At 44.0% G+C, this 25,188-nt stretch overlaps 5 protein-coding genes across 7 annotated transcripts; 1 reads left to right on the top strand and 4 right to left on the bottom strand.

The window, feature by feature from the left end:
* Positions 1–1,038: 1,038 nt before the first annotated feature.
* dhrs13b.2 (dehydrogenase/reductase (SDR family) member 13b.2) lies at positions 1,039–3,685 on the bottom strand. The gene is made up of 8 exons (XM_011608728.2): positions 3,497–3,685; positions 3,020–3,184; positions 2,673–2,945; positions 2,237–2,560; positions 1,791–2,138; positions 1,604–1,696; positions 1,431–1,450; positions 1,039–1,340 (listed from the first exon to the last, which is right to left on the bottom strand). The coding sequence occupies exons 1-8, from the start codon at positions 3,546–3,548 to the stop codon at positions 1,326–1,328; spliced, it is 1,290 nt and encodes a 429-aa protein (XP_011607030.2). The 5' UTR covers positions 3,549–3,685; the 3' UTR covers positions 1,039–1,325.
* Positions 3,686–3,751: 66 nt separating this feature from the next.
* Positions 3,752–8,124, top strand: gemin4 (gem (nuclear organelle) associated protein 4). The gene is made up of 6 exons (XM_011608729.2): positions 3,752–3,908; positions 4,190–6,175; positions 6,329–6,485; positions 6,567–6,837; positions 6,928–7,641; positions 7,821–8,124. The coding sequence occupies exons 1-6, from the start codon at positions 3,899–3,901 to the stop codon at positions 8,040–8,042; spliced, it is 3,360 nt and encodes a 1,119-aa protein (XP_011607031.2). The 5' UTR covers positions 3,752–3,898; the 3' UTR covers positions 8,043–8,124.
* Positions 8,125–8,192: 68 nt separating this feature from the next.
* Positions 8,193–10,008, bottom strand: LOC101063587 (protein FAM57A-like). The gene is made up of 5 exons (XM_003968722.3): positions 9,500–10,008; positions 9,258–9,341; positions 8,922–9,141; positions 8,743–8,838; positions 8,193–8,596 (listed from the first exon to the last, which is right to left on the bottom strand). Exons 1-5 carry the CDS (start codon positions 9,619–9,621, stop codon positions 8,300–8,302), a joined length of 819 nt encoding a protein of 272 aa, XP_003968771.2. The 5' UTR covers positions 9,622–10,008; the 3' UTR covers positions 8,193–8,299.
* Positions 10,009–10,137: 129 nt separating this feature from the next.
* On the bottom strand, positions 10,138–17,274 carry LOC101063364 (heterogeneous nuclear ribonucleoprotein L). 2 transcript variants are annotated; one of them, XM_029843337.1, is made up of 13 exons: positions 17,124–17,274; positions 16,365–16,480; positions 16,038–16,275; positions 15,672–15,757; positions 15,320–15,416; positions 15,095–15,167; positions 12,079–12,204; positions 11,662–11,900; positions 11,430–11,551; positions 11,149–11,350; positions 10,996–11,053; positions 10,799–10,909; positions 10,138–10,706 (listed from the first exon to the last, which is right to left on the bottom strand). In XM_029843337.1, exons 1-13 carry the CDS (start codon positions 17,199–17,201, stop codon positions 10,645–10,647), a joined length of 1,608 nt encoding a protein of 535 aa, XP_029699197.1. In that variant the 5' UTR covers positions 17,202–17,274; the 3' UTR covers positions 10,138–10,644. The 2 variants fall into 2 exon arrangements, with proteins under 2 accessions (XP_029699197.1, XP_011607029.2); XM_011608727.2 differs by having other exon boundaries at positions 12,133–12,204.
* Positions 17,275–17,634: 360 nt separating this feature from the next.
* On the bottom strand, positions 17,635–23,254 carry srsf7a (serine and arginine rich splicing factor 7a). Of its 2 annotated transcripts, XR_964917.2 has the most exons (9): positions 23,020–23,254; positions 22,137–22,364; positions 21,858–22,031; positions 21,682–21,768; positions 20,863–20,904; positions 20,683–20,727; positions 20,375–20,473; positions 19,049–19,560; positions 17,635–18,523 (listed from the first exon to the last, which is right to left on the bottom strand). XR_964917.2 is itself a non-coding variant. In XM_011608726.2 (8 exons), exons 2-8 carry the CDS (start codon positions 22,352–22,354, stop codon positions 18,469–18,471), a joined length of 720 nt encoding a protein of 239 aa, XP_011607028.1. In that variant the 5' UTR covers positions 22,355–22,364; positions 23,020–23,253; the 3' UTR covers positions 17,635–18,468. The 2 variants fall into 2 exon arrangements, 1 of the variants encoding a protein (XP_011607028.1); XM_011608726.2 differs by lacking the exon at positions 19,049–19,560 and having other exon boundaries at positions 23,020–23,253.
* Between the last annotated feature and the right edge of the window lie 1,934 nt (positions 23,255–25,188).

Genomic DNA, 25,188 nt, shown 5'->3' with positions numbered 1-25,188 from the left:
CACTGGTATCTATTACAGTAATTCCCCTTCAGTTTCCACGTAAGCATAAACGGAGGGAGAAATTAAAGAAACACACACCATTAGTGACGCTTGACCCTGTTATTCAACACTTATATCTACTCTACAGTGATAATGAAGCAAAACAACGAAAACCCTGTGAACCACTCTGGATATTCTCTCCAAACAAGTCTGCAGCGTTGCCTACATAGCTGTGCAATGACACGTCTTGCTTTTTACAGTCTGACTCAACAGCATCAACGTCAATCTCTCCTTTTTTCACTCCCTTTTTAAGCAACCGTGGTGTTGCGACATGAAACGCTGTGCGGCTGCGGGCTGATAGCGAGGTCATCGCCCGTGAACACTCTTTACGGCTCCGAGACTCGACGCAACCTGCTCTCGGTAGGAACAGCGACCCCGCGGAGGGTTGAGGGTGGAAAGGACCTGCGTGAGGCAGGATCGTCTTGCATCTCGCACCCTCGGTGTTGGAAACGTGTGTGTTGTTACTGCAGAGCTCCCAGAACAGCTGAGGCGAGCCGAGCCAGGAGGGCCGGGCCTCACCGGAGTTATTTGTTGTTAAAAATAAGCGCAGCTCCAACCTGGAGTGAGCGTACGGGTCAGGAGTTCTCTCTCTGATCCTTCAATCCTTCCTTCCCTCCACCTCTGAAGGTTTATGATCAAACCGGGGCCACACACGCGTCACCAAGCACTTCGGCTCCGGGTAGTTGGGACACACGAACACACATCTGGGACCAGTCTACGTGGAGCTCCGTCAACTCTGCAAATGGACCAAGCGTCCCGTTTTTGCCGGTGACTGACATATACGAGCAGCGAGGCCGAGCGTGTTTCGTGTTGGGGGCAGAATGAGGGCAGCGACGTCTCAGCAGCGGGGTTCCAGAGGTCATCTGGAAGCTTTACAAGAAGCACCGAGAGATGAAGAGAGTTGAGTTACAGTTTAAGGGAAATAAAATCGATGAGCAGAACCAGAACGATTTCTCTCCCCTGGTTGCTTCTTCTCACAAACACACATGAGATCAGAGATCTGAGAAACATGGTTTATTTGCTGTGCGACATTTGTCTTTTACATTAATTCTGCATCCTTTGTACCTGTAGCACTGTCTAATTCTCTGACATGATCAGTAAAAAAAAGGTTATCAGACAAGATCTGACGCACGTCTGAAAATCAAAGATCTGATTGGAAATATTTTATCCCAGCCACCCAAAAACAGCTCCGAAGCACTTTTGTAGGACTCTGTAGTGATACTACTGCTCAGAATCTACGCAGTAGAAATGAAAGTGGGAATAGTTTTTCAACATTCCGGGGCTCCTCAATATGGCTTTTTCTGTTCAGAAGAAACATGCAGACAAAGAGTCACTTTCGAGGACGCAAAAAATCTTAAAACTGCTGGTTCTATACTTTCACATCATCTTACCTGTGCTCTTTTTCTTGTTGCTGTAAAGATAATAAAAGACAATCACTCTGTATTCTCTGATTATTTCTGATGTGGTAATTCTGGTAAAAACACATTGAAACAATTTAACTGAGCCTGATAACTAATGAAGGCTGGATTTTATATATGCTAAAAGGTCACGTCTGTACTTTTACCTTCGTGAAGAGTGGGCAACATCTTAAACAACACAGCCAGAAAGATGACGATGATAACAAGCATGGAGCAGACAAAAAACCAGCTACTTGGCTCTGGGGAAAAACAAAGAAGAAGTTCGATTACTTTATGGTACTCTGCTGCCACCCGCTGGTCTGTCTGGTACTGTCGTTATTGGCAATTATTCACCTTCTACAGTCAGGATGAAGCTCTTCTTAATATCCACTCTTAGGGACTTATGAGAGACCTTGCATGTAAATTGTTTGCCTGAGTCGCTGAGAGAAGCTGAGAGGTAGAAGAAGGATGACAGCGAGTAGGTCCTGTCCGAGTTGTGTTTGTGGCTCGACAGCAGAGTGTTTGCAACCATAGTGGGAAGCAAGGATCCGGCCGTCTGACCTAGCGCTGCAGGTTCCTGCTTGTACCAAACTATCTCCACATCCAGGGGGTAGTAGTGATCCACCTCACAAACAAACTTCTGCATCTCACCCACCTCCAGTGTGAGAGTGGGGCCAACGCTGAGAGTAACCCTGGGGGACTCTGAGGAAACAAAAGAATAAAATTGGGAATAGAATCAACAATAAGGTCAATGTCAGCAGAATTGACTTATATCCACCACCCCATGACCCGGGGTTCACCTTCAACATGTAGACTGATGTCCAGACTGGCAGACAGAGGAAGCACAGACACTGAACAAACATACGCTCCTTCATTGACAATCTTGGTGTAGGCCAGATTGTATGAGGCGTCACCGTCTGCGAGGCCCTTTAGGTCCACGCCTCCACCCTCAGTCTGGCCTGTACGCCTGCTGTAGCTGAAGAGGGTGCTTCTTTCGCCCCGCTTATGCCACTCCAAAGTGAAGTTCGGGCCTTTGTGGTCGATAGCAAACTGGCAGTGAAGCTTATTTTGTGCACCAAGGTTGGACTTCAGGGACGGAGTCAGTGTTTTCATCATCATGACAGCTACGAAAGCAGAACAGTGGCAGGAAGTCAGCGCAACAGTGTTCGCTGCTATGAGCAAATGCTAGCAAGGTATTGTCGTATTATTAAAGTATTGTTGAGACTTAATCAAGACCTGTTGTTGTGATTGTCGCTCTGTCTGAGATCGCGGGCCAGGTGTCGGAGTCCTGTGTTGAGGGGGGCTGTTCGGTCGGGTATCTGAGGAAGCTGGTGAGCATGAAATCACCATTGGTGTGTTTAATGGTGCAGCTGAACCAGACATTGAACTCATCAGCCTGTTTGATCGGCCAGCGGGCATGGTCATCCCGCATCCTGTGCCGGTGCAGCCCACATTCCACCTGATCTGGTTCCACCCCCTTGAGGTATTTATTCAGGTTCAGCTTAGATCCTGGGGAGACATCGCAGAAGAAGATAGGATACGAGAAATTTCCATCTGCAGCTCTTCAATGCTTATTTTCTTACCAGTGACCAAGAACGTAATAGCATCTGGATTCACAGGGGCGTCTCCTTTTTTGCCAAACTGCAATATAGACTCTCTGGAGATGTACTCTATTTCTAACGTTCCGTCACTTTTTTTATATTGACGTTCATCAGAAAACGTACAGGGGAACCATGAGCCCTGCACACCTGAGAAAGACAAGATGAACCAGGATTAATCAGCTAACAAAGACACTATTTGCTAACAGCAAAGTATATGAATGACTGTTTATTAGCACACTTGTACATTATAGTGTAGTACAGTATTCAATGACTCTTCTGACAATATATGAGTTGCAACATACTGTATTCCCAAAGAAAATTATAAGACCAGAATCTCTTATTGGGCCATACAAATGTAATACTATCCTATTAGCAGTGTTTGGAAGAGTAATTCTAATAGAATAGAACACAATTGAATAGACATTTTGCTAGCGAGGTAGTAAAATGACAAGAGCTTACCTGTGTGCAGATACAAATAAATAATAATCTTTAGATATAAGATCATAAGCATTGTTAAAGCCCATTAAACGTATCGTCTCGTTGTTGCGGCCCCAAAGTCAGTTGGAGAAAAATGCTTTCGGTTTTATTTCGAACGAAAGCGAACTTTTGTGCTCCAAGCGTGCGGTTCCACTTCCGTCCTCTGGGGGCGCTGCGACGAAATCGAGCGGAAATGGTTCTTCTTGACTTGTGAATTTGTTGTCGAGGTCACGTGAAAAAGCGGAAGCGCCTTATACGAACTCCCATGTTGCTATTACGCTTATGTGCAATATTGTGTGTTGTACTGGTGTTTTCGGGATAATTTGCCACTTTTCACCAGTAGGTTCACGAATGACCTAAATATTGGACGTTAGAATATCGGCAATGAACAAAGGTAAAGTAGCATGTTTGTACTTCTTTAAAATATCGGAGTACACTGTCTAGTTTTGGTGATAGTTTGAGAGCAACAACAAATACGGATGTTTTAAGGATCCGCCTGATGATCCTTCCATTAAAGTAAAAATACGAAGCAAATCACTGTTAAGAAGGTACCTGGTACAGACCAGACCGTATAGTTTTATTCCAGTTTTGATCTTATGGTCAAAAAATGGCTGCACAATAAATAGCAGCTATTGTGGTGTACTTATAAGTGACCCAGCATTTCTTTGTTTTCAGATTCAGCTATTCTTCAAGGAGCTTTTGTGCTGGCTGATAAGCTATGTCTCCCTTCAACACTGTCCTCCATTCAGAAAGCTGACTGGGACAGAGTGGGACATCCGGTCCTGGAGACCCTCAGAGAAATCTGTGGAAATGGTGAAGCCGGCACGCATCTCACCACTGAGGAAAGTTGGATAAAGAAATTAATTTGTGTTTTGTGGCTGAAACTGTTGTGCAAGGAGGATGGTGAGGATAGAGAGATGGCCTGGAGGGAAAATCCTTTTTTCTACCTCCAGAGTGGCCTCCCCAAAATCAACCATGTTGTCCTATTTGAAGTTGTGAAGTCACTGGCAGCTGCCCGGACCTTCTCCAGTTTATTGTTGCATCTGCCTCTTTCTCAGACCTGCACTGAGATTGAAAAGCTTGTGCAACATGTCAAAAGTACTCCTGAGACAGAAGACGATGTCCAACTTTTTCTGGATGTGTGGTGGGAAATGTGGAAAAGCAGAGTTGAGGACAAAAAGTTGGATGATATAGAGACAATTTTTGCTAAACAACTTGCTTGTCTCAATTCTACATCCTCAGGTTTGTCCCCTAATGCTGCCAAGAGATTAAAACTAGATGATGTTGCAACATCTTTGCCAACGACTGATGTCCTGCACCGTCTTCTTGGTGCACTTAAAGACTTAAAAGGTCACATATCATCACAAGACCTTTGCCTTCAGGCCCTTTCAATTTCTCTTGATGCCCTTTACACCTGCTTCCTGATAGATCAGGAAGTGATAATTCCACCTAAAGAGAGGGTGCAGATTCTTTCTAAAATTGCCAGCATTAAAGAAAAGAATGACGAGAAGCTGGATTCTAAACTCCTTAAGGAGGCTCAAAGGGACCTGCGAGCCTCTTACACGCCATCAACCTTTCGACCAGTTACGATGACGCTTTGTGAAGCCTTGAACATCGTAACAGAACTTGCTCAGTCCTGGGAAAGCCGTGGACTTCTGAAGATGAGTGATGGCTGTAAGCCCAGCATTTCTGCTTTTAAACTAGAACAAAGCGCCAGCAGGGTCCTAACTGCTCTTCCTGGAGCCACGGCTGGACTAGAGACTGAGTGGACGAAGCTGCAAAGATTACTAGACTCCCTTTCTTTCCCTGCTGTTGACACCACCCCTGAGGTACACGCCAGAGTTGCAGCCGTCATCATCAATCACGGCTTGGACAACTACCGTGACATTGCAGCGTTGTTCGCCAGTGAGGAGAGTTGGGCCGCTGGTGAAGAGCATTGGATCGAGTGCGTTGAGAAGAACCAAGCAGCCTTCCGGCAGCATGGAGCACTTAGAAAACTGTCTTCCACCCTGATGAGTAAACTCCAAAGTGAGAGCATGGATGTAAACCTCTGCAGGAAGCTGATGAAAGTCATAGCAGACATTTTCTCTGCACTTCCCCTTAACGACAAGAACCAAGCATTGGCTGACATGGTAACACTGTCCAGCAGGGGGTTCTTTGGCTCCTCCATCCCTCCTTCTGTGACCAAAATGTTTGAACAAGAGCTAAACATGGCCTTTAACTGCATTATACAAGGAGGGGGTGCGTCCTCAGCTGGGGCAACACAACAGAACCTGAATACAGCCGTCTCTTTAGTGGCAAGAGTTGCATATCAGAACCCCGAGGCTGCTTTGAGGTCGTGTTGTCATTCAGCGGTTTTCAATAAAGATGCCTTCACTCTTATGGCGAGAATACTGCGGCAGCTGCCTGGACTCAGAGGACAGGAGAGAGGGGCTGAGGCGGAAGGAAATGATGATGGGAGCCGCAGTGGTTTGCTCTGTGGGTGTCTTCACGAAATGATCAAGGCCAAATCTTTATCAGCCGGTGAAAAGATGCAGCTCCTCAAATTTGTAGAGCTGCTGATGAAGCCCGAGAGGGTTGAGGAGGAAGACGGGGGGCCCAGCTTCCTGCCACCACGTGAGGTCGTGAACACCTTTGTCCTGCCCTCCCTGTCCCCCGTGGGTATGTTTGTACTTTAAACCTCATTCCTTTAACTTGATTATCTCCGTCCGTGTTATAATACATTTGTCTTAATGCCAGATTCAAACCGCCAATAATGACTTGCTTCTTAAAATAACTTCAATTATCCTTTCTTTCTTAATGTTACTCCACCAGGGGGACGGGCGTTGGATATCGAGCTGACTCTGCAGTTTCTCGACAGTGCACTTTCCGTGGAGTTCCACCAACCAGACTTAGCTCATCATTGGGTCTTGGAGTGCTCTCCCTTTCCTCTTCTCTATGTTCTGGCCCAGCTGCTCGATCAAACACTCAGGTTCGTCTTGTATTTTCAGCACAGAACCCCCGCTGTCTTAATAATCTTGGCAGACAAATGACAAAAGTCTGATTCCAACAGGGTTTGGGAACAGTCACCAGAGGACGCTGCGATTCAGTGGTCTATGGAAACCAAAGAGCTGCTGGTAAAGGTGCTGAAAACTCTGGGTACGGTGGTGGGTGCAGAGGTGGCCGCAGCCCCCAGCAGCTGGTCCAGAGCGCTCTTCTGGCTTTACAGTAAGACTGAAGAACTGGATTGGACAGTCCGTTTCTACCTGAAGCCTGTTTGGAGGGAACACTTTAAAAATGAGGTTCCGTCGTCTCTGCTGGCTGTGTGTGATCTACCTGAACAGGTAGGGTCTCTGGTTTCTCTTCAGCCTTTACTGTACGACGAGCTGTCACTTTCTTCCCGTTTAATTTGAACGTCCTTGTTCTTTCTGTAGGAGTGGTGTGGGTTGGATCTGTCCGCGTACGGCCAGGGCACTGGTCTCCTTGCCTGGATGGAGTGCTGTGCTATATCGGACTCCCTTCAGTCCACCATGATGTCCAGTCTCTCTGTGGATCGGGGGCAACTTGACCATGTCATTATGTTCAGCAAAGGCCTCCTGGTGGCTCTGACCCAGACCCTCCCCTGCTGCTCCCTGTCTGAGTGGACCAGGCTGTGGAGTGTCCTGAGGGAGCTCATCAACACAGGCTGCCTCCATGTCCCTTTCTCTCTGGAGTACGTGGAATATCTACCTCTGCTGGACTTGAAGGGGTTTTCCTGTGAGCTCCGTCAGTCCGTGTTTATGCTTCGAGTCTTTCAGCTGCTGTGTGGATCCAGCTGCTCTCATTGGCTGTCAGCGGATGGCTGGGCGCACGTAGGCAGGTTGTACTCCCACGCCGTGAGGGAGATGATGAAGATGGTGAGAGTCAAGCTGCCTCTTCCTACACCTGGTTCTGCGGCGTTTCCTAAAACTCCAGCATCTAGAGAGAGCAATCCTTCCAGTTCTCCGGGCAGTTTTCCCAAGATGCCTCAAGTTTATGAAAAAGACGATAAAGACACACAGAACTCCTCTTTGTTAATTCAAGATTCCCAGATGGAAGAAGAGAGGGTTCCCAGTCAGGAAGTCCTTTTTGTTCTCAGCCAGCTCTTCTGCCATGTTCAACATGTCCAGGTATGAATATTTAAATATACTGCAGCAGATATTACTAAAGTATGCGTACCCTACATTTATGTTGTCTCAGATTTCACTAGAAGGGTCATTGAAGGTATCGTGACCCGTCAGTAAGCAGCCAGTTGTCAGAAAATTCCATCATACACCATAAACTGAAGATAAATACTTCTCCTTCTTAGGTGATGATTCCAGGAGGACAATGTGAGCCCCTGTTCTTGTCCAGTCTGGAGATCCTCAGCCACTATGAGGCAATCATGGCTGCTTTTCCAGACAGCAGCAGCCCGCTCGAGAGTGCAAACACCCGACGCTTCTTCACCACCATCACAGACAACCTGGAGAACCTGGAGATGAAGGCGGTGTTGCAGCAGAAGATCTCTCAGCTGGTGTCGCTGGCAACTTAAACCACTGTCCTTATTTTCCAGAAAGTTGTTAAATGCTGAATATTCTCGTAATAAAATCTTGACCTTGTTTCTGTAACGGTGAGCTGGAGGATCATTTTGCAGTTTAATTACTAGTTCGGGCACCTGACAGAAGACGCGTTACAGCCTTGACACAAACTGTCTTAAGTTTATTTCATTAAAAAAAAATACTCTCTTCATTTTAAGTCGGAGAAAATTGCCTGAGTATCAGTTCTCCGGTTTATTGAGCCCAGGAGCTTTCAGTCTGTCCTTTGGTTGCTTATGCATCCGCCTCCCTTTGTTTTCTTCTGTCTCTGGTACAGTCTGTTAGCTTTCTTCACCAGCAGGATAAACCAGTAAACCTGTGGCGCCAGAATCGCCAGATTACCCACGTTGCACTGCAGAGGCAGGTGGAAGGGCACCCTGTGCAGGGGAATTCCAAACTGCTGCCCGTACATCCAGTACATGAAGGGGAAGACCAGGATGCGGCACGTGAAGAAACTCGTGAGGACCAAAATGCCGTTGATCCGGTGTAGCCTGGTGTCATCGAGGCCCAGCTGCAAGTGCAATGTTACAGCCACTGTTAAAGGCTGAATGTTTTTAATGATCGCGTCAGGCAGAGAGCTAAAGGAACGTGCTTGTAAAATGCTTTTCAAATTTCATGAAATGACATCGATTCAACAGGACGATCAAGTGACTTTACCTGAATGAGAATCTTTCCTAAGGAAATGAACGGGGTGCTGAACTCCGTTGTAAACAGGCAGCCGATGAAGAAATCGCCCAATCCTCGTCTGAAGAACTGAGGAGTCAGGCTGCTTAATAGGAGTGCTCACGTCAAACCCGACAACCGCGTGTGGGCACACAACTTTCGGCCCCGCTTACCAAAGTGATGGGCAGGAAAACGATTAGCAGCGACAAATGATGGACGACCAGCATCCACTCCTTCATTAGAAATCCCTTCAGGGTATCAAGAGAATGATTTCTATAGGTGCTGGGATGACCTTTGACCTTGTGAATATGGTAGTGGCTGACATACATGGCGAAGATGTCAAAGGCCATATATGGAGCTCCAAACAATACAAACCCATTGGTCAACCAGTGACTGCAACAAAAAAAACCCACCAACCCAACATTACTAATGTGCAAAGAAAAAGCTATCATGCCAGTAACACTTAGGACCTTTACTGTGTGTGATATGCAATAAAACATGCCTCTTACGTGTCAGTCATCGTATCGTCACAGGCGCTAACAACAATGATGCCTGCGGTGGTCGCCAGTGCAGCGTGGACGGCTGAAACCAATCTACAACGAAACAAACATTATCCGTCCATGTGATCGCAGAGCGAACCGATTTTACCGTCATCTAAAGCAAAACTGGGAGCGACTACAAACAATTGCATTTGTAGCTAAAGAGACAGCGATACGTCACTTATTTTCTCAAGAGTTCGGATGTGTCGAACCTTTCACTGATGGAATACACGTCGGCATCACTCCAATGTTTAAAAGACACTTTAAAAAGTTTTGAGAAGGCGTAGAAAAGGCCTGGAAACGCCGCGGCTCCACAAAACAGAAGATAAAACATTATTTACGGTCGCCCTGTGTAAGTTTACACCTAAAGTCAGGTGACCTGCTGGACTCGCGCTACTGCGCTTGTCAGTGAGAAGGCGGAAGTGCCGTCTCGAGGACGGAAACCAGAGGCCAACTTAATTCTTCGTTTTCAATTATTGAATTTTAATCATTTCTAGTCGCTGTGTTTGATTTAAGTAGCTCCCACCACCCCACACCCGCTCGCTTTGTAAGTAGTAACGTACGATATTGATTTAATCCTTGGAATAAGTATCTTCCATTCTTCTAATGAAGTCAGTTGGGGGCGTGGCTACGGTCAATTGACAGTATTTTGAAAGATGCACATTTCCATGATGCATCAACGTATATACAACAATATATAAATATACAGCAAACGCCCACTGTATAGTCTTGGACAAAGCTAGTTTATGGCATGGATTCAGATGTCACTACATGAGCATTTGTGCTCAAAACTCTCAAACCACATGTGTCAGTTGACGGATTAAAAAAAACAAAAAAAAAAAACAGCAACTCCAAACTGGTATTTTAATTTTCCTAGAACAAAACTCCATCTGCATATGAAACGTGGTGATGCAGAAGTGAAATTGCAATTAAAATAACAAAAGTGTGATCTACAATAAAATGACAAATTACCAAAAAAAAAATAATTTGTCCACTGCCACAGAACCACCTGAGGATAAAATCAATTATTTCAGATATACTCTCTCACATCTGGATACTATGCGAGTATGATACAAAAAGTAAAAAGTACAACTAAATATTGAGGACACACAGGTACTAATACTCTATATCACATCCGGGGCAGCATAATCGAGAGATTCAAATATACTGTATATATGTTGGCATGTGCCAAGTTTGCTTATTATACTGAAGATAATTACATAGTGAAAGGCATTATCAGTCAGTACATCTGTTCTGAAAAGTGTATTTTCTCCAGGCATGTAGCAGAGTCATGGTCAGAGTACACGTGAACGCAGGAATGGCAGAACAATCGACATCCTCTTTGACAAGGCCGTGCTCAGTTGTTGTTATGTTGAACGGTGGAGAAGCAGAGTTTGAGTGTGTAAGGGTACGGACCAGCTGAAAAGAGATGCAAACAATTACCAGAATGCCGCTTTAAGTCCGACAGTTGCATTTTCCCCTGTGTTGGGAGATGTGGGTCCGCGACTTACTTGCGTTTTTCATCTGGTAGTGGTTTATCAAGGCCAAGGCCTCCATGGCATCACTGACAGATTCCCATTCCAACAGTCCTGAAGCGCTACGGTCACTGGGAGCTCCGCCACCTGGTGGATCATCAAAGATTCTCATCACTGTTGTCACCATAGCAGGTTTAGAGGTTCAAAATTGACTTAAGGGTCAAGCAGCTTACCTTTCCCTGTAAACATTTTAACGTTGACAGGAGCCTTGACGCCAATCTCTTCACAAATCTGTGGGGCACACACACCATGTCAACACTTTTGCTTTTTGCACATGAAACCATCTCCACATATTGGTGCAAACCCGCTCATTTCCTGATACAGACCTGAGAGAAAAGCTCTGGGGTGACGTCTGGTTGAGCGTTGAAGAAGTGCAGGACGTTGCTGGGATGCTGAATACGGTTTTTGGCCGCCTGCTCCGGGGAGGCGAATCTGTTGTTCCTGGAGCCATGGAAGTCCTTGAAACTGCTTGATCCATCTTCTAGCTCATAACACTGGCCGGGTACAATGGCTTGCTGCTTGGACACGCTGCAGGTGGAATCATTTTCATGTTTAGAATGGTGCGGTGCCAAAAGGAAGAGCAGGAAACAAGCCGACGAGACCTTACCAGACATTTATTTTTTGTCCAAAGAGATACGTGTTGTTCAGGTGAGTAATTGCACGATCCACCGCATAGCAGTCTCCCATTTCTACCATGGCTGCTCCAGGCTTACTTTTCATGAATTTAACCTGTGGAAAGAGAAAGACTGTTCAAAAATCAAAGAATACCATATTACGGGCTTAAGATGGAATATTCAAATCAGCTTCCAATGCCAGCAAAAGTCCTGTTGGACACTAACCCTCTCTACGTTGCCATAGAGGCAAAAGATATTAAAGATGCGATCTGCGTTCATCTTCTGGGGGTCCAGGCCGTACAACATGACGACAGGAGACTCGGCGTGGCTACCATACTCTCCAGGAGGAGGGGGCGGGGGCCCATAACCAGGCCCGTAGCTTCTTCCACCGCGTCCTCTCATCGGCGGACCCATGCGACGACCTTCATATCCATAGTTCTCATCGTATCCATGGTAACCACCTCCTTAAGACACAAACGGTGCGCGCGACCATCGTTAGCCAAGACATCGACTCGATATATTTCAATTTTCAATCTGATCAGGAGTGATAAGTCACTCCCTAAAGTATGACACAGCACCACCAAACTGCCACTGTGTGGAGCAACTACTGATTAAATGTTAGATTATAGGAACAATAATTACTTGTATAAATGTTCTGTTCACACTCTTGATCCTCAGGGAGCGCTAGAGCCTTACCGTACTCTGGAGGGTGGTCGCCCAGCAGAGCAGGCTGCCTCTGACGCTTGTTGGGGTTGGCATTGACATCTTCTACAAGGGGTGAAAGACAAAAGCGAGAAAAAAGGCAAAGAAACAAAAAAGTGACAGGTAAATGACACGGGATTGGATACGTTTCTTAAAAATCTACATGACAATGAATGCATGAGGTACTAAAGGATAATGTGTCACTGATAAGTCCCAACAATGTCAGGTTCTGCCAGCACACCTTTAATTTTATTTGTTCATCAGTTTGTCTGGAGTTAGGAGTGTCCACTTTCAAACCAAATTGCCTTTGAGTCAAAGTAATGCTGACAAACCTTCAACCCCCAAAAATTTCACTCTTAAAGCAAGTCTAAAATTAATCCAGGGAAATTAGACATGGTGGATGGCAAAAATGAAGAAAAAAAACAAAAAACAAAACTATATTTGTGTTCAAGACAATCCCCGTCACCAAAAATCGTAGCACAATAACAAAACTGTCTGCTCAATAAAATGTAACAGCGAAAGACTGCAAAAATAAGCTGGCCGAGGAAGAGAAGATTGCCAAGTTTGAGGGGGGAAACACCACATTTTTACACCCACACTGCTCCCATTGCCATCGGCATAAGCAGCCTCAAAGGTATAAAATGATCACATGACTGAAGCCGGGTTAATCAAAGGCGCGTTTGTTGGGGAAGTGACAGCGGTCGCGTTCTGTCGTCATTTAGTAAAGAAAAAAAAAAGGAAAGGATTTCCACAACAATCACTCTCACCCACATATAAATGAGGATACATTGTTATAAACTGTAAAAGCATAAACGTCAGTTGGTTCTTGTGTGGTGATACTGGGTGCTGGGCGTTGGAGTCATGTGGTGCTGTGCAGTTATGTTCCCCGAGGAGGGCATCTTACTTACTGCATGCTTACAAACAGTGAGGAGGAAGACATTTGCTCCAGCAGTTCCACCACTCTCCACTATTCATTTCATCCAATACTCTTATCCATTTTGTCTTTTTGAGGAAACAACTGGCCACTTCAGAATCGATTCCTGGTTATATCAAGATGAAATGCTCAACAGGCAGGTGGGCTGGCGGGCTGCCGTTTCCATCCCTTTTTGTTCCTTAATGGGGAAAAGTCCACTTAGCTTCCACGGGTAGGCCTTGAGGTTGCCATAGAGAATATTTCAGTTGGGAAGGTGGCTCCAAATGCCAAACCTGCATCACATGGAAGGTGTTACACAGGTTCTAGAGATTTTAAGTAAAAAAAAAAAAACAGAAAGGGGATAGCTAAAGAGAGGTGAAGCAGAGGGAGTGGAAGATGAGATGAGAGAGAAATTGAATCCATGTGGGAGGAAACATATGAAAAAGATAAAAATAAAATGGGCCTGACAGGGCTGAATGTGCTTCGTGGTGTTGTCAGCAGTGTCTTGTCTTCATCAGCTGTCTCGTGTGGACTCCTGTGACTGGCTACAGCTCGAGTCGGGGTGCGACTCGTCTATTGATCAGTAGATTCGGCTTCGGCAAGTGTCGGAGAGTGTGTCGCTTGAAATGTGTTGTTTTCGTGGCGACGATGAAGCAACGGAGCCCAGGAGTGCAGGAACGGCCACGGCCTTTAAAATGTGATCTTGGAGGACTGGATAGTATGGTATGCATCATCTGCTGTACTGGCATTTCTGTCACTACCCTTTGTTTAGGTGAGTAGCTGCTGTGTCTTCTTGGTGTCTTCGTTTTAGTGGAAAGCTGCTTCAGTATGTCAGGTGGTTTTGGATGACAGAAGGTGGAAGGTGGGACCGAGTATAGCTCAGTGCCCAAAACACCATCCTCTAGTGTGAACTGTCTTCATGGTCCCTGTGCTGGGACACAGGGCCGAGGAATGAAGGGTGTATCAGTCCTAGATCGTCATGGTGAGTGGTGTCTTGTCGTTAATCCCCTTGTTTCTTTGAGAAAATTGACCCTCTGTATGGCGTGGCTGTGTCCTTTCTGAAGAAGTGGATGCTTGAGGTGGTGGTTGTAATCAGCATTAGTTCCTGTACGTGGTGTTTTGGACTTGCAGAGATCGGTTCATTAGAAGGTTCGAGTTACACAATGTTGAGGATAAACATTTACTGATCCTGGTGCTTTCCTCTACCACTGCACGCGTTCCAGTCTCCATCATACTGACACAGACGTGACTGGCGGGATCCATCTTATTCAGCAATGTGTCCAAATAAAATGTGGGCTAGTGCTCTAAAATTGGTCAGTTTGCTTCAGTTCAAGGATTTAAGCTTAATTTGTGTCATGAAGACACCCCAAGTTAGAATGAGCCTCTTTTTATTTTATTTTTAAATAAAAAGGTAATGATGGAAAAAAACAGGATCAGTCGCAGCAGTAAACACATCAGTCAAAACATAAAAGCCTAATTAGGACGTAGTATAAAATAGTGGTGTTGAAAAGCTCGAAATCTTTGTACAGACTTGGAGAAAAGGGCAAAATTGAATTTATTGTATTATCAATGCAGGAAGTTGCCTTCATTACTGTAGCAGCCTGCTGTGCAAAACTCCTCACAGTGACAGTAAGGGTGCTCATCAGTATTAACATTTTTTACATCATGGTACTTTTCCAATACTAATTACACTCCTGGAGTGTGTGTTTACCCAAAGACTAAGGTTTACCAATTACTTTTCCACATGTAGCTTCTGTAAAGACTAAAACAACCTTTTAAACCATAAGGTGACAAAATGTACTTTAATGTGCATAAATCTGAATCAAGTTGGTGTTGTCCAGTATATTGAGTTGTTTAAGATTAGACACAGAAACAGTATATTTATCAGGACTAATTCCAACATAAGTATTTAATTTATCACTATGTAGTAGAAAACCTCTCAACTGAATTCAGTAGGTGTCATGAAGTGGAAAAACAGGCATGACACTGACAATACACTAAAGGGAAGGTCAGAGAGATGTGACAGTTTTATTAAGGTTTTACCTGGACCTCCTAGATTAGGGTTGGTATAGTCCCAGGTCTCCTGGTCATTCTTGAACACATTCAGACGTGTCGGCTGAGAAAACATAACTTACATGAATAAATAGACCATCGTTATAGAGACAAGCTGGTAATACAAATGTTTGAATACAACGGTATGGCTAAATTTAAAAGTTGCATCATCTGTTGTATTGATTTGCTTTGACGTGCTGTGGAGAGGAACGCTACCTTGGCATACTCGATCTTCAGGGTGCAGCAGCCGGAGTAGATGTCTGCGCCATTAAGAGAAGCCTTCGCACGCTGTGCACTTTGCACAGAGTCAAACGTAAAGGCAAAGGTTAAGGGGTAAAAACAGGCAGGCAGCATAACAAAAGGCACTATTTGGGATTAAAAGGTATTTTCTATTCTAAAAAAAAAAAAAAAAAAAAAAAAAAGTCATTACAGGATGCAATTTTTTTTTTTACACTATTTAACTGATGAAATCAGTCACACCAAACTTAAGCCAGCTACAGCTATATTTATGGACCAGTAGGCATTTTATAAGCATGTTTTACAAGGCAGCAGCCACAGGAAAGGATATTCAACCATAGCTTGGACACCGTTCTTCCTGAAGATGACGATTCTCTGGACTGGCCCACAGTTGTTGCAGATAGTGTAAAGGACATCCTATATATTTAGATATACATTTAAAAAAATCCATGTAAAACACACATGCACATGTTTGTTGTGGTGTTCAGATAAAGGCATTTACTCAAATGATGGAAGAAACTAAAAAGACTTGTTGAGAGAGTATTTTTTTTTGCTTAATCTTTGCCATTTTACTGGGAAAACTAAGTGTATATTTCAACACTGGTTTAATTACACTGATGATCAAATTTAAAATTCCAAAGCAAACTCTAAAAGCCAAACCATGCAGGGAAGAGAGCTTCATCATCTGTGAATTTACCGTGGTGATGGGGTAGATGGGGTTCATGATGGTGAACAAAAGGACATTATTAACACTTCTGGAGTCGTCAGAGTCTCCTGGCCTGGATATCTTCTGACTGGTGGAGTAGTTGATAAACGCTGGGTGACCAGCAATGTACACTTGGTTGTCAGCGGCGAAAGTTACGGCTGTGAACGATCCATTCATGTCTGCATACTCCACCAATGCCTGGCGCTTCTTGGGCATCAACACCACATAGCTTTAAGCAGGATATAAATACATAATTAAAATGTGGAAAAATAAACAAGCCTGAAAATGGAATCCAGGGTGAAAGAAACACTGCTTCACCTGATTTCACCAAACTCTTTCAGGGCATCACAAAGGTCACCCTCGGTAACACCGTCCACCAGACCCCGAACATGGACCACCACCGATGGGAGCGTCTTGTGTGGATCTTCGTATCCCTGGAATGTCAAACATTCAGTGTCTACGGCAGTTGAGCCTCCTCTACAATTATCATGTCTGTCCTGGTAAATATGCATTATGCTAACTCAGCATTTATATAACATTAGCATTACGCGGAAACAAGCAGAGCGCGCCTGGTGGTGTGGGGGAGGGGTGATTAATTCCCCCCTGATAATCGTGTTTTAATGACAATAACTCGAAGAAACGGGAGCAATCGTGTCTGAGGGCCGAGTGAAACAACCCTCGTCGCTACATGAGACGTTAGCAGAAAGCTAGCTCACACCCGGTACCGGCACTAGAACAAAGCCGGGCCCGGGAGAGGCCCAGCAGGGGAAACCCACCCTCAATGTACCCATTGTGGATGCATCTCTGTTCTCGAAAGACGGAACGACTCATTGCTAGCCACGAACGTATCGTTAAAAAACAATGTTATTTAATTTCAGTAAACGTAGGTGTTGTAACCCACCGTCAAAATACGGCTACACGGGTTAGCTAACGATTACCGTATCAGCATACATCGTGATACAGTTGGCCATCGCGTAATTAAATCGATAAAAAATCCACACACGGCAGCCATAACTGTTGACTACTAGAACAAATATTTACTGCACCGAAGCTAGCGCGATTAAAACAAGCGCTTACCGTGTCCATTCCGTCGGTTTTCTGTCTTTTTGATGCCCTACCGTCTTCACTGTAATAACGGCTTGCAGCAGTAGCCATGTTGCACCCGTTAAAAAGGATGGTGGTGGTAATGTGACGACGAAGTGAAATGGACGGAAATTTCAAGAAAATCACGTTTCGTTGTGGCCACACCCAACGCATGATTATAATCGGTTCTGGTTGGCCCAGGACGCTGTCAGTTAACTAAACACGTCAGCATTAGCCAATAGGAGGGCAGTATACGATTTCTGACAGCGGATGCGTACGACACAAGGCCCGCCCCCTCACGTCCGCCTAAAAGCCGCCATACTTTGATCTTGTGCAATAGTCTTCGTATAAATTAGACTGTAAAATACTCTATATGGTGTTTTATCAATGCTAAGCAGCCTGTGCGACCGCAGTAATGCGAGGTAGTTTGCAATCCATTTTCCACTTTGGAAATACTGAATTATCAACGGTAACTACTTTAACAAAACAGAAGTGAAACTTGTGATTTTATTTCGAAGTGATTTATTCAAAAATAAAACAGCCACTGTCTCGCCATACAAGCCAGGAACACAAAAAAAGTTGTTCAAACAGCCCATAAAGAAATCAAACAGCACTGTATACATTTTAAAACCAGAATTCACAGAAATGCAAACTCAAAAACAAACAAAAACTACAACTTTTCGTCACAGTGAGGCTGATCATAATTTTTTATTAAAAAGGCCGGTGCCGCATGGAGACAGTAGGAATGTAACTCACACTGAATGGCATGCAGGTCTGTCCTATCCTAAACCACTGTGAGCAGAACTAACCAGCATTTCAACTAGAATATACATTCTGGAGGAACAAAAAAAATCTGTCGATTTGATAGAGGACAATTATTGTGGTTCAGAAAGCGAGATATAAAAGCAATTTCAGTGCAATGTTTTGCTCAGCTTTTAACTTTGCCACAAGGCTGTTTCCCCCACTGCAATCTGCTGCTATAATTTAGTTTATAGGAAGTTTAACTATTAACTGCCGACATAAAACAAAGTCAAACGTGACAATCGCTCTTCAGACAAAGTGTCAATTCTTTGCCACAACTGAGAAGGAAGATTTTGCAGCAACATTTAAAAGGATGCGATTGGAAATGGAAACCGATTCATGCCTGCTATTCTACCTTGATGCGGCGATGCAAAAAGGACACTCTTAGAGAGGAAAAATAACCTTTAAACACTTGGACTATTCAGATGAGTAGAAAAGAAAGGGGTTGTAGGGCTGTTTAAGTAGACAGGGTGCAGGCAGGGGTTTAGGACTTGCTCAACTGTTAAGCAGAATGCTATGGGGAGAATAATTATCTTCCTCAGTCATCTGCTGCTGGAGTCGCACTTCGGTTTGGGCTTGGGGAACGGGAACGACTGAAACAGAAAAAGACATAAGTGAGGTGGCCACAGAGGAGAAGATTCAACAGTCAACAACTAGAGACAGTCTTATTTGCTGAGGAAGGTGTGCTATATTTGTCTTATATTGGAGTTTTTGTACCTCCAAGGTAATGATTTTTGGAGAACATTTTAGGACATTTCTCTCCTTAGGAGAAATCTGCCTTTAAGCAGATATAGAATAAAGAGACACAAAGTGCTGGGATAAAACCAGTGGAGGAAAACTTTATTACACTGCTTTAATCGTTCTTTAGTAAAGCGGTGCAATAATGATGCTGTGACATGTTTGGTATGAGAAAAACTGACACCAGGAAATTCATGTTGTCTTGTTAACACTCACTCACACATGCAACCACACATTTGCACTCTGAGCATGCTTGTTAAAAAGACTCAACTTTAGCTACAGTATATAAGCACCAACTTCCCACAATACATCAGCTTTGTACATTTTCTATCACCATATATGAACAAGAGCTTGACAGGGGGGGGGTGATTTTTTGTTACCTTTGAAGACAGTGGCAGAAACAACAAGTACACAGAGCGAAGGATGAAAGGACTGTAGGACGGATGACTACAACTCGGAGAGACACTGCGCTGGGAGGCTCTTGAAGACTGATCTCTCGTCAGCTCTCTCACTTTCAGAAGCTAAGTCAGAGGCCGAAGAACTCTGGTAGGTTGGGGGATCAGGTAGGTAGGTATTGGAATTAAAAGGGCAGCGGTCGAACTCTGATCTGTGCGCATCAGGCCCCTGGTACGTCTGACGGCTGGCTGGGTGACTCTAGAAGAACAACTTATGTGCGCGTGTGCGTCGGATGGACTGACGATCACTCATTCACTGTGAGGAGGGTTCGGTCGGTAGGTCGACCTCTTTCTCGCTGTCTAAGCAGATGCAGGCGAAGGCTGATCTCAGCTCAGCGCTTAGTCACCCTCCCGCAGGACGTACACACCGCCAGCTGGCAGACCCTGGGCCTGGGATCAGCTGCGGTGTCAGTGCAGTGCTCAGCTTCCACCACACGCTTTAAAGAAAATATGAAAAATAAACAAAACTGCTGCAAATATGCTTAATGAAAGTCACACCAATGGTGCTGTTTGGCTGATTTCTGTCAATAGCTCTCTGGTTAGTTGATCAAATTTAGGTAGAGAAATTACTTTTAAAAGGAAAAAATTACATTGACATTGCTATATCTGATTATATTTAAAATTAACCAATATAATTCTCTCTGGATCTGTCAGGCTCTCTCTCTCTTTTAAAATAAGACTAAATGTAAAGTTAGTAAACCATAATTGTTCTCTCACTGATTCAGCTGCTAATAACCTGAGAAGATTCTTGTGTGCTCGATTTTCAGGCTCAAAATGACGCACCTGAATGTGTCTGCAAAACTAACGACCTGGAAAGAGAGCACACAAGTCTTAACTTCCATCTGCTTATACATCCCTACATTCTCAAACAGACAGCCCAGGTCACTGCCGTCTGCTGTTCCCACACCACGACTGAACGGAGGAGGCCGGAGTCATCGCAGATCAGCCGGGGGCGTGATGAGGTCTGGCCGCTTGTCCTTCTCAGTCCTTTGATGGTGGTACGATGCTCCCCGGTGGTAGGAGGGTCTACTCAACAGCTAACCAACAGCCAATCCCTCCCTAACTGACCCTAGCCTTGATTTTAAGCTATCTAAAAAGCAATGATAGCTGATCTAGATTTTATTGTACTATTCATATCATGGCCGTAAATCTAGGATGCATTTTTAAACATTGATAATATACATGGCCTAAAATCAGAAAAATCACAGTCTACAACCTTTACTAGAATATACATTTAGAATTATGATTTACCTGTTCTTCTTGTGGTTAGCTGACTGAGATCGTGACCGGGATCGGGAGACAGAGCGTCCCCTAGGTGCAGAGCCAGACCAAGAACGGGATCTGGAACGGCTTAAGACAAACAAGCCAGAATTATGTCACGCCATGATTGACCCTTTTACAGGGTACATGGAGGTGTTCTGGTCACTTATATGTTGAAATTACATAAAAGGGCATCTTGGTTGCTGCTGCCAAGAACCTACAATAAAACGCTGGCCAATAACCATCAACATCATCAACATAGTTCCCTCCCCACTCTGAGATGACAATTCCAGACTTACCTTCTTGCCGGAGTCCTTGATTTGGAACGGGCTTGAGAACCAGATCTAATGGGACAAAAATGAAAAGCATTTAATCACAGCGACACCGCTGATGATGGCAACAGCTGATGCATTCATTAACAAACGGACCTGGGGATTCAACCTAACCCCGCAACTCTGAACAAAAGAATAAAATCTCACCTGCTCCTGCGTCTGGAATAGGATGGAGAACGACGACGGCTCCTGAAACAGAACATAAATTTATTAGCTGGGCTATAATTCAGCTTCAGATGAAGATCAAAGCAGCAGCCAAGCAAGAAGCCCTTGGTTTGATTAAAGTTTGGTGGTTTGGTCAGCCACAGCCATGGCTTAACCCTTTTAGACCGACCATCAAATGAGCCTGGCCAGAGCATTTCTTGCATTTTGACATGACGTAGATTCATATTTAGCAGCATTTCCATTATTTTTTACATCAATACATCCCTCACATATCAAATTTTAATAGGCATTAAAGAAGTCTATGCCTAGTAAACAGTAACAGGTAAAATATGCCACACAAGTGAAAATTGTTTCTTTCAAAACTATATTTCTATAAAAATTACAGCTGTTTCCCTCAGAAACGTGAATGTAAAAAAACATTGTACAAAGTGATTAAAAACCTCAATAGAGCATTTTTTTCCAATAAGGTAGTTATATAGTGAAAGTAATTAATAAGCAACCTATTAATACCGGAAACACCAGTATAGTGTTATACTGTAAAGCCGGAGAGTGCAATATATTCTGTTGTAGTGATACCAAACCTCGTACAGTTGGCAGCATACATGTTGCTTGGTCGTCGGCCATAGCTATTGGTGTTCCTAGGTATGTTTATCTAAACGAATAATGCCTACAAGCATCAAACCCTCCCTAACATTCTCAAAAATCTACACCAACATTTTCCGTCATATTCAAATGCTGGAAACTGGAAATCCTTTGAGCTCTGCGTACTATGGACGACGCAAGAATTTCCCACATACATACCGGCTGTAGCTGCGGCTGCGTGAGCGAGAGTGATAGCGGCGTCCGCGGGACCTAGACCTTGAACGAGATCGAGACCGAGATCTGGACCTGGAATTGGAATATATATATATATATATTTACTACATTCTACCATACAAATAAAGAATTCACATAACATTCAGCCATGAGTGATTTACCTGCTCCGACGACCTCTCTTGCTGAAACGATAGCAGTCGTAGGCGTAGTGACCCCGGTCTCCGCACTGGTAGCAGCGATCATTAGGGTCAAACTGTCTCCGACTGGGCCGCCCTCGTCCTTTTCTAGAGAGACCTGTTGACATTTCCACACGAACACGAGACCCACAAAGAAGCCTGAAAAGGCAAAATATGTTAAAGCAACAAATTAAACAGACTTAATTTCCTCGATTTAAATCATGTAATGAATGCAACGGCCCCGAGGAACACAAGAAAACTCACTTTCCGTCCATGCCTTTCACAGCATCTTCTGCATCTCTGGGATCCTCAAACTCCACAAAGGCAAACCCAGGGGGGTTCCTGGCCACCCAGACGGTTCTCAATGGGCCATAATAGCTGAAGGCTCGCTCCAATTCTCCCTTAGCAGCACCATTGCCCAAGTCACCCACATACACTTTGCAGTCAGTGGCCCGCGATGAACTACGGGAATAGTACGACATCTCTTCTTTCCTGGTTTGAAGGGAAGGAAAGCGTAGTGTAAAGACAGTACAAGTCAGGAGAGGAGGGATTCAGGGAAAATGTCACACTACATTTATTTAGATTTGCAGAAAACTGACTTTAATATGAGATTTTTAAAAAAAAATAGAAACTATTACAAAACTATTGTGCCACCAAGTCCAAGCCAATTGAGGACTGACTAATGCATGTCTAAATTTCTTGGTATGATTGTGGCGAACCACTGAACGTGAGGGACGCGCGCGCCAAATCGCCTCCCTTGGAGACAACCACGTCCTGGTGCATTTTAAAGCATAATTAAACTGCAAGCTGTCCGAACCACCAAGCAAGTACTTTATACTAACTGGAATCTCCTCAAGACAAATTTATTCAACGTTTCTCGCTGTTCCCACAACACAAAATCAATCAAGCGTGGACTCGTCTTATGTAACTTACGCAGTAGATGCAACGTATAAGCGGTTAACAAGTACCGGACGTTGGAATAATTAATAGACAGTGTAATAAAACAGGACACATTCAACCAGCCAGAGTAGCCATCAAGCACAGATTACATAATTAGTAATTTGTGGTTGGAACAAGACCAAAATGGAAGGCCTCGCTTTCAGCCTGCTCATAAACAATGGCGACGGCACGCGCTAGCAACTGTTACCTCCTTCCGTTGACTCAAATTTCCGATTCACTTCCAGACACGGATGAAATTCAACCGCCCCAAACAGACACCAGTTGCAGTACTAAATCAGGCAAACACTATAGCGGATACATTAAGTATTTGGATGATTTATGCACGTAAGGAGCTTCCACGTCCTTCGAACAGGTTGCTTAGCCGGACGCAACAAAATCCCAACGCGCGACCTACACACGTGACTTCCGCAAGTTCTTCTTCTGCTTTGAGTCTATCTGGCGGTAGCAAACATGACAGCAAAACTACGCCGCCCAGCGGCCAGTAACGATAACTGACATTCCCGATCTTAAAACTATTTTAATTCCCTTCGGTGATGTACTAAAATTTCTATCTCTTTTCCAAAGGGCTCCATCATGAGTAAATCCCGCAACCCAATAAATATTCAACCACCCATCTCATTAATCCATTACATCTTTTTTTGGAGCAGTCTATCTTATCTAATCTGCCATTTTAAGTAAAGGCAGCATTTTCAGCTCCACTTAAACTCAATTTCCTATGTAGGACTTTTCTATATTCTGCTTTGGTTGTGTCTCTTCTCTTCTGACAAATTATTGGAACTATGAACAAAGGAATTTGCCATCAGTTCTGTCTTTTCTTTGTGAGAATATCATCCCACAGAAAAGGATAACTCTACTCTTTATTGCCCCCCCCCCCCCCCCCATTCTTTTTATTCATCTCCCAAACTTCTGCCATCTTTGCTGCTTATCCTATTGAATCACAGTATTGTGTGCCGTAGCTCCTTTTTGCCTGTCTCATTGTCCTCGGGACTGCCTGGCACTGCTTAAAATGAATCAAGTGTTGAAAATGCAACTCCTTAAACTTGTAAATGTCTAGTATTTATTTCTCACTGCCTCCCTGCATTTCTCATCCCACCACAGCTCACGGTGCAGCGGCAGCAGTCCCTGTGCCTTACATCCTCCCTCAAATACATTTTTAGCATTTTAGCCGCTGGTGTCTTGCATTTCCACCAGCGGCCCAGAGAAACAAGTGTTCTCAATATCCTACCTTGTATTTTGTTTCTTTAGTTACTGAGTCGATCACCAGTGATTTAGAGGGCAGTCGTGGACGTCGACTTCTTGCTTGAATCATTGTAACATCAACTTTCAAAGCTTCTTTGGTCCTTTGATCTTAAAACTGATTTGTGTGACGTTGGGATGATGGACAACAAATTGCTGAAATCTTTCCAGTTCGTTCTTATGGGGAAGCTGAAATTTGTCAATAACATGTAATGTTTAGTAAAGCCGAACTTCTAAAAAGAAAAGAGGTGTCCTTGTGTTCTTTTTTAAATGGACGTCAAGGTGCAATTCTCCTAGTTCTGCTCGACTAAAACAACTTACAATTGCGTATTATTTAATATTTGAAGGTTTATTAAAAGCATGGCATCAATTCAGGCATTGATAGATGCTAATTAGATCACAGCTATGGGACGTTCTGAAGATGTGTCTCAGCTGAGAGGAAACCAGATTTTATAGCCACATTTGGAACAAACGAGTCTCCCGTCAGATCTCTGGCAGCCACGAGTAACGATGCGGGAATTCAAGGGGTTTAATCACAGCAACACTGGGGATGATTGCAGCAGCTGACGCGCTCATTAACAGGCATTAATTAACAGAGGGACCTGCAGAGTCGAAAACAGATCTGGATGAACAACTCAAACTACAACAATGATTACTGGATTAATCAAAGCTCAAATAATCCTGCGTTCTTGAGACTGAGACTGAGATCTGGCCCTGAAAATGAAAAAGAAATTTACTGTCTTCTTCTATAAGTAAAAATAATTCACCACATGTTTACTTACTACTAAACAATATATGCTATATTCCATTTTTAATACTGTTTGAGCCATTGTGGAAATATTTTGTCTCCAAATCATTAGTTTGATATTGTTAAAACTGCTGAGCGAAACGTTTCACTCTTGTTTTGGCTTCAAGTTTGCAAATTTGCTCACGTGTAACTATGATGCAGGATACTTGAAAAAACCCATAAAATAAAAAAACAAATGAAGAATCATCACTCTGATTAAACTTCCTTTTCTAGAGACCTGTTGACGTTTCCACACAAACACGAGACCCACAAACTCCTCAAAGGCAAAACCCAGGGGGGTTCCTGGCCTCCCAGACGGGTCTCAATGGGCCA

Source organism: Takifugu rubripes, chromosome 11 (assembly GCF_901000725.2).
Source record: "Takifugu rubripes chromosome 11, fTakRub1.2, whole genome shotgun sequence".
Taxonomy (NCBI): domain Eukaryota; kingdom Metazoa; phylum Chordata; class Actinopteri; order Tetraodontiformes; family Tetraodontidae; genus Takifugu; species Takifugu rubripes.
This window is presented reverse-complemented; position numbering and strand designations above follow the sequence as displayed.

Bases quoted from the DNA above. Each gene is read 5' to 3' on its own strand.
- LOC101063364 (XM_029843337.1), bottom strand. From the start codon at position 17,201: ATGGCTACTGCTGCAAGCCGTTATTACAGTGAAGACGGTAGGGCATCA. The intron at 16,276-16,364 runs GTGAAGCAGTGT...TCCTGCTTAAAG, and splicing joins AAAGAGTTTGGTGAAATCAG to CTATGTGGTGTTGATGCCCA. The intron at 15,168-15,319 runs GTAGCGTTCCTC...ATGTTTTCTCAG, and splicing joins TGAAGATCGAGTATGCCAAG to CCGACACGTCTGAATGTGTT.
- LOC101063587 (XM_003968722.3), bottom strand. From the start codon at position 9,621: ATGTTTTATCTTCTGTTTTGTGGAGCCGCGGCGTTTCCAGGCCTTTTC. The intron at 9,142-9,257 runs GTAAGAGGCATG...TTTTTGTTGCAG, and splicing joins GACGATACGATGACTGACAC to TCACTGGTTGACCAATGGGT. The intron at 8,597-8,742 runs GTAAAGTCACTT...TTGCACTTGCAG, and splicing joins TAGGAAAGATTCTCATTCAG to CTGGGCCTCGATGACACCAG.
- gemin4 (XM_011608729.2), top strand. The intron at 6,176-6,328 runs GTATGTTTGTAC...TTACTCCACCAG, and splicing joins GCCCTCCCTGTCCCCCGTGG to GGGGACGGGCGTTGGATATC. The intron at 6,838-6,927 runs GTAGGGTCTCTG...TTCTTTCTGTAG, and splicing joins TGTGTGATCTACCTGAACAG to GAGTGGTGTGGGTTGGATCT.
- srsf7a (XM_011608726.2), bottom strand. From the start codon at position 22,354: ATGTCGTACTATTCCCGTAGTTCATCGCGGGCCACTGACTGCAAAGTG. The intron at 21,769-21,857 runs GTAAATCACTCA...TTCCAATTCCAG, and splicing joins AAGAGAGGTCGTCGGAGCAG to GTCCAGATCTCGGTCTCGAT. The intron at 18,524-20,374 runs GTAAATCATAAT...TTTCTGTTTCAG, and splicing joins GCTAACCACAAGAAGAACAG to TCGTTCCCGTTCCCCAAGCC.
- dhrs13b.2 (XM_011608728.2), bottom strand. From the start codon at position 3,548: ATGCTTATGATCTTATATCTAAAGATTATTATTTATTTGTATCTGCAC. The intron at 1,697-1,790 runs GTGAATAATTGC...GTTTTTCCCCAG, and splicing joins CTTCATCCTGACTGTAGAAG to AGCCAAGTAGCTGGTTTTTT. The intron at 1,451-1,603 runs GTAAAAGTACAG...TTATCTTTACAG, and splicing joins GTTGCCCACTCTTCACGAAG to CAACAAGAAAAAGAGCACAG.